The sequence below is a fragment of the Acanthaster planci genome, linkage group LG11 (assembly GCF_054643075.1).
Source record: "Acanthaster planci isolate LZ-2023a linkage group LG11, COTS_SCS, whole genome shotgun sequence".
In the NCBI taxonomy this organism is placed as follows: Eukaryota; Metazoa; Echinodermata; class Asteroidea; order Valvatida; family Acanthasteridae; genus Acanthaster; species Acanthaster planci.
In genome coordinates this window covers 787425-799342 of record NC_141787.1, presented here as the reverse complement: position 1 = coordinate 799342, position 11918 = coordinate 787425, and the positions used below count along the sequence as shown (strand labels likewise).

The 11918-nt window shown below is 40.6% G+C and overlaps 1 protein-coding gene and 1 pseudogene across 1 annotated transcript; both read right to left on the bottom strand.

Moving 5' to 3' along the window:
• Window positions 1-1577: 1577 nt before the first annotated feature.
• On the bottom strand, window positions 1578-2589 carry LOC147797238 (microfibril-associated glycoprotein 4 pseudogene; annotated as a pseudogene).
• A 22-nt stretch (window positions 2590-2611) lies between these two features.
• Window positions 2612-11699, bottom strand: LOC147797237 (MAM and LDL-receptor class A domain-containing protein 1-like). Its single transcript, XM_087143663.1, has 17 exons — window positions 11470-11699; window positions 10818-10909; window positions 10322-10456; window positions 9955-10101; window positions 9344-9577; window positions 8797-8937; window positions 8447-8596; window positions 7889-8125; window positions 7139-7282; window positions 6747-6887; window positions 6374-6592; window positions 5810-6082; window positions 5230-5502; window positions 4617-4889; window positions 4254-4429; window positions 3800-3859; window positions 2612-3564 (listed from the first exon to the last, which is right to left on the bottom strand). Exons 2-17 carry the CDS (start codon window positions 10885-10887, stop codon window positions 3511-3513), a joined length of 2727 nt encoding a protein of 908 aa, XP_086999789.1. The 5' UTR covers window positions 10888-10909; window positions 11470-11699; the 3' UTR covers window positions 2612-3510.
• Between the last annotated feature and the right edge of the window lie 219 nt (window positions 11700-11918).

Below are 11918 nucleotides of genomic sequence, written 5' to 3'. Positions count from 1 at the left end.
TCAATGTCAACTCGAGACATGATAATCTGTCGTCCAAAGTGCACTGTTTTCATTTGAGTTTGTTCTTGGTCGGGTGATAGTTCAAGTGAATTATTTTGAGTGCAGTGGCGTATCCAGCGGGGAGGGGGGGGTAACCCTGACGGTCTTTACAATTTGTTTATTTAATTTTTTCCAACTGAGATTACTTCATTGGTGAGCAGGAAAGAAACTAATCGGTATATTTATTTATCAAATAAATAGGCTATATTTCTCTCCCCCATTATGGTGCATTAGCTTTGAATCCTCCCCACACACCCAAAGATCGATACGCCACTGTTTGAGATGCTATTTAATGTTCGCCGTGCGGAATCGTAAGTAACCGTAGCCGAAAAACATTGCTTTGCAGTTTGCCCGTCCGTAGCCGTAACGTACTTCCTTCACAATATTCTTCCGAGCGCCCTGTCACAGCGAAAGGGATGAGTCAAAATGACCGGAAAGATAGTTGATGCAACAGCTGACATTCATTTTTCACAACTCCATGTTCCTCCTCGCGGTGTAGCATGATTGACTTTCGCTTACGATCCTTCGCATTTTCATGTAAGAATTACATGTCATTTCAAGCTACCAGTGAGCATAGTTCAGTATACAGCAGATAACAGTGAATAATTTATCCCCTATCACTTGGTCAGTCATCCTGCAGTTCTCAATCCTTAGATCTATTGCTTTATTGGAATTTGGTGACATTTCACCGAGACGCTCCTCTTTTACTGTAGAAATTGAACATATTCCATTTTTTTCTGTTTAGAATAAAGTTTACTATTTAATAGGGAATTTCTAAAGTACTACCCCAAAAGAAAATAACTACCATGAGTGAAATGTCCAAACTACAAAAGCATACTTGTATCCATATCAGATGGTATCTCAAGGGTTCCGTACATATGAACAAGCGATTAAAATTTGCGCATGCATTGAAGATCAAATTATTGGAAAAGAAACACGAGGCTGATTCCTCTGTGAAGAACTACACGAAAGACAAAAAAAATAATGGCAAAATTATGTCTTACGCAGTCTATAAGAGCTTACAGTCTCAGTTTACGGGACCCAGCTCTTAATTTCAGGTTGCAACGATTCAAGGAGTAAGGCTCCCCTCCAGCTATATCATTAGTGAATACCATACAGCAGACGAGGAACTACGCTCTATTCCTCATTCAGATGTGATGTCGGACAGCAATGGAGCCACCACGCACCTTGAAGATGGAATGCAGTTAGACTCGACGGTATTACAGTTTACATCTTTCCTTGAAAACTCTTTTGAAAAAAGTATCATCGCGAATATTATATCAAAGATTGTAAGCGAAGAGCAACGAACTAAAAAACTGTGCAAACACACCTGTATCCATTAATAACCTCTGGGGCTCCGCGCATTATTTTGCAAGCCAATCAGAAAGGTAATAACATTTTGCACTTAAAAGATCAAATTACACTACCAAATAAGAAACAGTCCGCCGATTCTTCCCTCGAGAAGTAGACGAAAGACACCAAAAAACCAACAACCAGAAACTATGCCTTATTCAGTCTACTCACAAAGGATTCTTAGTCTACACAACTTCTTTGAATTTCATGCTGCAATACTTTAGCGAGTATTGGTTACCCCTCCAACTATACCACTGAATACCAGAGCCCGGATACGAAGAACCACCTTGTTTATATTCGCCATTGAGATCTGATACCAGACACTTATAGAACCACCATGCACCTTGAAGATTTAAAGCACAGCTAGAATGTGGAAATAGATCATTGTCTACGTCTTTCGTTGAGAACTTATGTTCGTTGTGGTCTGATAAGGAATCACCGGCGGTGCTCTGTTGGCAGAAGGTACCAACTTGGAGCGTGTAATTTCCGCCCGAGATTCTGAAGTGATCGTACTGAGCCCAAGTGGTGTTGCCCTCCCAGTCTGCCATGTCTACTCGCAGTTGCCATTGTCCGGTCTCAGTCAAGATGCTAAGAATTTCGTTTCCAAGCCAAAACTCGCCAGACAGATTGCCAAAGCCGGATTTGTAATCAGCCCACTCGCGGAAGAAGTCAACGGAGCCGTCTTGACGTCGCTGAAACACAATCCAGCCGCCTCCGTCGGTCTCCATATCGCAGAAGACCTTTGTGCTACGAGCCTTCGCTTGGGGATAGATCTTATAGATGCCACTAGTACGATGAGTCGTTGACAACATCAGACAACTAGAGTCAGGTGATGAGTATAAGGGAGTGTTGATATCATTGTCGTAGTAGAGATACCCAACCGAAGTAACCAACTCATTTGGTTTATGTTCCCTTGACGAATTATTAAGTTGACACAAACGGGTTCGTGTATGGAAGTTATAAGACATACACAGCGGTTCAATGAAACAGTCTCGTCCACAGGTCGTTACAGTGCTGTTGAGCGTCTGCCTGAAAACGTTGTTTCCATACGCTTTGTTGATTGCGGGATACAGCATGTGATTCATACCAGGTCGACAAGTTTGCTCGCTTGCGATAAAGTTGAAGCAAACTGCCGTGGCGATAGCCAATATAACTCGACTGCAAACACGTACAGCCATCTCACTTAAGGCGTTCAATTAGATGATGATTTAACTCCCAATTACACAGCCCTGCAAAGGCTTGTGATAGCAGTGGACCCGTCGCAGCCAACTCACCAACTGTTTTGATCTTTTTCAGACGTCTCCTTGCATACATATAGATCAAGCTTTCTGATCTTTTTGTCAAATTAGTTTTTATCTTGCAACTGAAAAATTTATTTCCAGCGTCCGTTTAAAGCTATTTAACTATTTACATTCTCATTTTACAAAAATAGTCTTTTACCCAGCGATTGTACAATAATAGAAATTTTAGTATTTATATTTAATATTAATGTCAATTTAAAAGCAACTTAAGCACCTAATCGGGTGATTATTATTCATGATGTTTAATTTTAATGAGTGGTTAATAATTCTCACTTTGTACGATAATAATATTGCAACTCTTTTTTCACTCCTTTTCGCTGAAGAATTGATCCCAGTTGTAACATTTCTTGCGATAGAAACATTTAATAGAATTATACGGGACTCCTTAATGTAGCAAAAGAGTACACCGTAGTTATCAGATCCCACACTATTCGCAGGTGGGATGGATGGAGCCTAAGATGTGTGGGCCGTCTACTTGTTGCTTGAAGGGCACATAAAATATTCAAAACCTGCGCACTTCCTGAACTCTCTCTGCTCGCTGAAATGGTCATCCATAAATTAAGATATACCGAGCGCAACTTAAAAATCGATACAAAATTCATGATTATAAAGGTATTAAAACGTCAAAATCCAACTTCTAAAACAGGTATCGACTTTGGGTATTGCTCCTACAACCTTGTTGCTGAAGGTAAAATGTATGACAGCTGCAGTAAATGATGAAACTAATTCCAACTATTTTGCTCAAGCATGATTATTTCCAGTGTCATGCACGTGCTCTTATTCGGACCACCCGATAGACATTCATTGGCGTCCGATGCTAGAAGTCGAAATCTTTGGCCACAGGTTGCCGAGGAAGTCTCATGTCCTGCAACTGCATGAAGAGATTTATGTGCATCATTACTAGCACCAAGTAATAAAGACAAAAGAATTAGAAGCGTGATTCGCTTAACCCATCAACTAAAATATCCATGGTATTAGATGCGATGTCCTTAAAAATTTGCTGTTTAACTGGCAATAGGGCTTTTGAGTACCTGCTGACTTGAATATAAAGGTTTTCTTTGAAGCTAAAAAGCACAGGCTGCAATGTGACTCGGATACACACTCACCGATAAAGAGCCAGATACCATAAATGAGAAGTTGGTATCAAGAGTCCTGTCAGAGCGGCACTGGAATCGAATGATAACAAAAAAAGCAAGATGGTTGATGAATTGAGGCATTGGAAGCCTTGCATTATTAGGCGAGAAAATCATGTCAGAGAGCCGCTCAAGAGAAACTCAAAAGAGATGAAAGATCAGACACTCGGAAGATCTATGCTAGTGTTTCTCAGAGGATGGAAAAGTCATCCAACAGGTGATAAATTCAGGATACCATTTATAATGAAACATTTCAATTCAAACAGCCGCTATTTTAATACTTGTTTGGTAAATTGAAGACAGTTGGAGAAACAGTGAGGTTGATCACAATTGAAAAGAGAATAATCAGTAGTGATGTCACTAGTTTGAATTTACTGGTTTACATGTTGATTTCGAGCTCTTTCAACACAGTACATTTAACACCCACCTGCTCGCGATCGGCGAATTCTGGCCACGGTGTATGCTGCGTGCCACTTGCCCGGGCACGTCGGTTATATTTTACAACCATGCATGAGATACTGCCGAATACCAGCACGGCCCCAGTAACGCCAATGGCAATGAAGGTAGCACTGTCTGATGACGATGCCGAGTGATTGACGAGATCTTGAAAAGAGAGTACAGCTGTGCTTGGAACTGATTGTTTAATGAAAGTAATCCCCTTTATCAACATAGGCTACCTAGAAAAGGTTCGTGTTCTATACACCCTCATGGCAAGTCGTGGGATCCAAATGGCACACACAGTATCAACCGCCTAGCCAACCCCGGCGACCCTCTATTAAAAAGCACAAACCTTCAACTACGATGGCAAACTGACACAATCCTTCATTCAGAGCAGAATCCTTGACTCTACATGTTACGACTGTCGTTCCTACTCCATAAATGCCACCTGATACCACATCGTTTCCTGCATCATCTTGACATGTAATGTCGCTTGAATCTAGGAGGTCGACATTATCAGTAACAGTTGGCAACGATGACCATGACACGATAGCAGTGGCATTTCCACTACCCGTGCTCACAGATGTCACACTGGTTGGACACGTTACATGGGGCGGTTCTTTATCTAGACAAATGTGCAAACGATCAAGTAACTTTTGTTTTAATAAAAGTACATTCTTTCGAAATATCATGGCTTGTGGAAATCAAGGATTTCTCATGTAACTGTTTCGATAATCACCAGACTTGACTTAACATAACTTGTATGGTTTTGAATTTCAACGCTGAAAAACACAATTCTTCGTTGAATTAAGGAACATACATTAATATTGGATTATATTTGGGCAAGGCGGGATTAATTCTTGTTATGTGACACTGTACTGTTCTCTTCATGAGTAAAGTTTCTAAGTTCCCTTGAATCGAAATATTGTGGAAGAGACCACATAACTCACGCGCAATTTACTAACCTACAACTATGATGGTGAATCGGCAGGTCTGTCGATTTGAGGCGGAATCGGTCACGTGACATGTCACTCTTGTTGTGCCCAATTCGTAAAGGGCACCTGAAACTGCGACATTGCCGGCACCGTTTTGACATGTGATGTCACTGCCGTCAAAAACATCAACATTGTCAACTGCTGATGGCATAGGTGACCAAAACACGGCAGCGTGTGGCACGCCAATATCAGTACCAATCGAAAGGACGCTAGTTGGACATGTGATATTTGGAGCTTCAGAATCTGTGTAAAAATCAGTGAGACAAATGCTGCGTATATAGGCCTATTTTGGTAACTAAACAGTTATTCCCCTTTATGGCCATTTCATTAAATCATCCCGTTTCAATAAATTAACCTAATAATCAAGTTTTGAAATTAGTCTTTTTAGTCTTTAGATTTACTCGTGTTTCATATTCAGTGGTTCAAATTGCTTGTTTCCATTTCGTTTTATATTACGAGCGAGAGATAAGATGGTACACACATCATATTAGAAACCTAGTTGGTCTATATTACCAGCATCTTCTTTTAGCATTTCAACACGGAAACTGACCTACAACTATAATTTCAAACTGGCAGTAGCCTTCATTCGAGGAGCTATCACTGACTCTGCATGTCACAGTCGTTGTGCCTAGTCCATACACACCACCAGATCTGACAATATTGCCCACTTCATCTGCACACGTGATGTTGCTATAACAAAGGACATCGACGTTATCAGTGACTGATGGCAATGGCGACCATGAGACGACAGCAGTTGCGACACCGCTATCTGTACTCAGAAAACCAATATTGCTAGGACACGAGACATCTGGAGCTTCAATATCTGTAGGCCAAATTATAAAGATTAAGCTGAATAATGTAAAAATTTATGATTAAAGAAAATTGTCTCGTATTTTTGTAATTTCACTTTCCTCCTTCTAGCAAAAGTTACGCCAAACTGCACAAAGTGACAATGAAACCAGTCTGTTAAGTAATTAGGCATAAAAAATCTCCCACACTTCACTTGCTTTTGTCTCATTCCATGGTAACGAAATTGATTGTTCACCAATGCTTGCAGGAAACAGATATGAACGACAACATTGTTACCATATCAAACTCCTTGGTTTGTACACACCTTCATCAGCGGAGATTGACACGTCGTCGATGGCAATGTCCGATCGAAACGAGTTTGCACTCGCTTCAAATGCTATCCGAAATTCCGATGACAGGTTTGATAACGCTATTTTTGCCTTCAGCCATGTCGTCCCATCTGTTTGCTGACCATCACGTGAAAAGATGAGTATCCCCTCGCTGATGTTACCGCCAACTGCCGTCCTGTACACATTTAGGGTACCTGCAAATGTGATGAACAGCTACAAAATTTTTTTACATTATCTGTAAGATAGTGTGAATTCATTATTTTTCAAGATTGAAGTGAACTGCCAGCGAACTCCGTCGTGGGTAATGTGCATGTTATCCTAGCTACATTTGTTGTGGTTAGGACTTACCCGATCCACTTCCAAACATGTTATACCAAAAACTTAATGATCTGTTGTAGCTGAACCTGTTGGTTACAACAGGGCTTATGATAACAGCTCTTAATTCCTCTGCCTGATCTGCTTCGAGAAATAGGTATGTTCCATTCCGTGCTGTAGGACAAAACAAATGTAAGAAAGAGGGAATCCGTAAATTCTCTGCAATCGAAAATTATAATGTTTCATTGACGAAGCAGTTTAATCTGATGCACGCACAATTTCCATTTAACTGTGCATATACTGAAAAGAAACTCAAAATGTTAAGTCACCTCATGAAAAAGGGTCTTTGATTATTTATTCAGTATGTTTTGAAACCTGTGAAAACTTCATATTGAAAAAAGATACTTGAATGAGAGCCTGTTTACCGCCGAATGTGTGATCATATTCGGGCCCTGTGTTGGCTGAATACGTATCTCCGCGCTCCAATGCCCAGTTAGCTCCGTCGTCACTAAATTGTATCCATCCGCAATAGCCTCCCTCAAAGTCACAGTCAAAACCTACACTTGTGTCTGGAAAATACAAACAATTGATGATCGCACACATCACACTTCGTTAAAAGTTTTTCCACCTCATATGAAAGAAATTACCAGAAATTTAAACCCTGCGTAAACACTGCAATACCGCTTTGACTGTCGGATAGAATTGTCCAGCACCGTGTTAGTCTCGTTGATCTACGGGCAGTTTGTCTTAAAAGCATTAAGTCCTGTTCATGCCTTCTAAAGGCCGGCTCATATTTGAAACGAATGCGAAAGCGAAGCAAATTTGACGCCAAAAAAGATATATTTGCAGTGCAATTTTGTTCGTGTTAAAATGTGCTCAATTTTGGCGAATTCGTATTGCAATTATTTGATCTGACGTCACCGTGTTTGCTTTCGCTCGAGGTATGAACTGGCCTTAAAAGTATATCTACGAATTCTGTTTACCATTTTCGAAGTCTTTTTGTGGCAGTCTTATTTCACACCGCCTTTCCATTCTATTCAGCTTTACGGCTGCAACGGTGTGCCGAAATAAACCGAAGTAAACAGAGACGAATAAAGATCTTAAGCTTATCCAGATCTTACAGCTTAATCCATTCAAAGAGAGTAAATGAAGAACCGAATAACGCCCTGACTTACCTCTAGGACATTCTCCTTGAAATATTGTCACATCATCAAAAGCGATATCGCTTGCATGTCCACTTCCCCGAATCGCCTCTATAGCTATTGTGAAGTCAGTACTTTGATTTCTGATTTCAATCTTTGCTTGTAACCATACCCTCCTTCCCGTATGTTGGCCGCTGATAACTATCACTGGTTCCCGTGTACTAAATGCATAAACCTCGCTTGAAGGATACGCATATGCTCTCATTGAATCTGGTATATGAGAAAATTACATTGCCATAAGAACAAAAACGTTTTAAGCATTTAAGACAGAGTTTAAACAGGTACCATCGCTTTCCCCCAACAAAGAGATGTACAATTGTTTCCACACCATGTATAGACCACATAACCGACCACATTGAGGTCGCGTCTGCCCAAGATACCTCGACACTCTGGACACAGAGCACGTGCAGTTCGAAGAAAGCATCACTGAATCGTGTGATAGGATTGTGGAATAGATATGAACAATTTTGTAAATGGTTTTCTGGCTTTGAGAGAATTTGAAGGCTAAAATACACAAAATAGTTACTCTACCAATTTCCTGGCCGTACATGTTGTACCAAAGACTGAAGCACCAAATATCCTGCTGACTAAGCCTCACCGTTACCACTGGGCTGAGGAGAACAGCTTTATCACCGGCTGAATATTCGGTAGCTTCGGCATAGTAATATAGGCCCATTAAATCTCAAGGGAAAAGAAAACAACAAGTATTAACATTTCCATTTTCTGAAATCTTGCAGGTCCAATTGTGTGGACTTGAAACTTACCGAAACCAGGCTACATATTCAGACCTAGTGATAATATTGGCATATTCGTTACTGGCGCTATGGCGGATTAAGTCACAAAAATGTTGACAAGTTAAAAAAGTTGTCGCAATTTATTACCATTTGTGGTGTGGTCAAATTCAGGTCCTGTGTGACGCGAGCTGGTAGGTCCACGTTCCAACACCCAGTTGTAGTCATCGTCAATAGACTGGATCCACCCACATGGCCCGTCGTCAAAACTACAGTCAAAACCTGAAACATCTGCAACAGAGAACAATGCCTCCAGCGTTAATATCGAGAAAATACGTAATACAGACATTTTTCTGATAATTTTGGTGCAGAAGGTACGTATCACGATGACGTTTACATTCATAATCAATTTACAAAAACTTGAAGAACCACCACAGTATGCAAAATATGTTGTAAAACCGTCAGGTAGACAACAAAACATGGACGCAATTCGATTGCTCTAATTCCCTGTTTAAATTAAGCGTATGTTAAAGTGGTCTTTGTTGCTGATTATATCACGGAAAGCTAATCTTCTTTGGAAAGAACTAACGTTGGTTTCTACATGATATTCATAACTTTAATAATTCGTTTGTTTTCTTTTGAAGTGTTTAGAATGAAAATAGGCCTAGTCTGATATTGGAGACTTCGATAAACGTACCGGGACAAGAATCTTGTTGAAGTTCGACGTCATCAATCGCAATATCCCCTCGATGGCCATCCTTATCGATAAATTCCAATGCCACCGTGAAAATGGATGCTCGATTGGAAATATCGACTGAGGCTTGGACCCACGTGCGCTGACCAGTCTGTTGACCGGACAAACTAAACATGGGAACTTTAGTCGTCAAATTATGGCCAGTTTGGGTCGAATATGCAAACACACGGAGAGATCCTTCAAAAAATACAAAAGCCGGAATCGCATTTGTCAAAAGGTGTTCAATAAAGCAACCAGGCACCTATCATAGGTGATCAAATAAGTTAATGTGAACTGGCTCAGTTCCCTGGCATGCATATCTGCGTGTTTACAGCGGAGTGATGGAGTGATATTCTGAACGTTTTGAAAAAAAAAATCTTTACACCAAACATCACTTGAATTGTTTTATACACTTAGCTCTTTATTGTTCCGGGGATCGTCGTCGAAATAAAAAATTATCACTGGTCCATTTGGTGGAAAAGACTCAGATACGGGTAGGCGCTTCTGGCGGCTAGGGCCAAGATTACTAAGGAGTGGCGACTGCTTATGCCTATTTGACTTCCGAACATGCTCACCTATTTGACTTCCGAACATGTTATACCAGAAACTAAAGCACCATCTGGAACGTTCGTGTGACCTTTGAACCGGAGGGCTCAAAAGAACTGCCCTACTTCCTTCTGCTTTTCTGGATGATTCCAGGTAGACGTACGCTCCACTCTCATCTGCTGTGCATAAGTTCCAAGAAAATAACAAACCATGAATGATTTAAAAGCAGATTTTATCCGTTGCATCTCATGAGATCACTGGATAGGGAGGTAAGTCTTGGGACACTAAACAGAGGTTGTACATTATCTGACCTGACCAAAGACTCGATTGTTCCCTGTCAAAAATTAGTTATTATTATATATTTAAATCCAAACAGAAAGATAGATGTATACGTACCTCCAAAGGTATGATCGAATAGTGGACCTGTTTCACTTGATGGGGATTTCCCAACACCCAAGTCCAAATTGTAATCGTCAAGTGTTGACTGCGTCCAGCCACAAAGACTTGAGCTTTCAAAGGTACAGTTGAAATCTGCATAATTAGCAGCAAACTAAAAAAATGCTCAACAAGAATAACCCCTTAATGTAACAGCTGCCCTAGATCATACTATAATAAGCAGGGAGTGGGATTATGAATATGCAATTTTTTTTATTTCAGGTGTTTGTCTCTTTTGGGTTTACTATGAACTGATCGGTGTCATCTGAAGCTTCTTGATAGAAGGAAGAAATTCCCTATCGCTGTCCGGAGAAGCTTTGGTTCTTTTCACTTTCTGTGCGTTATTTTTTTGTTTATAAAGTTACATTTTTGAGAATGATGACTGTAATAGTTTACGCAACAGAGAGTGAAGGAATGTTTTGAGTGGCACAGAATCCCCTAACATTAAAAAACCTACCCTGAGATTTGTCAAGTGTTACCCCAGCAAGGAGATAAACTGCAACGAACAAAACTTCCGATGACGGCATGGTCCTCACTTAAGTTCGCAACCTAAATGAACAATTAATTACAGTTACTTTTTTTCATAAATGTTCATGCCATCAAGAATTTCACATGCTAACTGGGAGATCCTATCGAACGGCTCATGGGGGGGGGGAGATTGATGAATGACTTCCTCATTAAGCTTGAGCCAAACCGAGGACGATATGCCAGGCGGCGTTCACACCGGGTGAATGTTGTACTGCAGCTAAATTCTAGATCTGGAATTTATTTTGGGTCCCTGCTAGCATCGTGATCCGCCATCTTATTGAACAATTTTGAGTATGTGTGAGTAACGTCAGTAAAATGACTCAGAGTCTCATTAATTAACCCTGTCAACTTAGGACTCAGTTCAATCCAACTAAGGCAAGGTATATAACACAAAATTGAACGTTTGAACAAGTTAAACACATAAGCCTACTAGTTCTTATAAGTTTTAAAACAATAGAACCTTCTGATTTCTTTTAATTCAGTTACTTTCCATGCAAATTGGCTCACTACGTGGTTCCACTTGTTTGATAAGTGTTGATTTATAGAGGGTTATTGGGACAGAAGTATTAAGCGCTACATACCCTCATTTCACCACAGAGAGATTGTCAGGCCTTGCCGAACCCGTTCCAACTTTTAAGAAACTGTTAACATCTATGCTATGAGTACAACACCAACAGGCAAACTGACCGAACCATTGTATCACCATGGACTCGCAATTCAAGTAACATAAACTTCGCTTTTTAGCTTCAGGCGATCTCACTCATCGGCTGTCTAACAGAGGTCACAGCTCCACCTGTCGTCCTTGTGCTCGCGCAGTGTATTGACCAATCTGCTAATGGTCTGCGAAGCGTGACGCGGGTCACAATTGGGCTGGACCAGACCTGCATTGGTGGAAAACTCGATGCTTAATTCCCACATAGTGACAACGGTGTCCATCCTTTCATAGAGGTCACGCCTCGATTATGGACAATGCACTCAGCAAATCAGGCTGCTACAGCTTTGAAAGTCCATCATGTACATGTGCATGTAC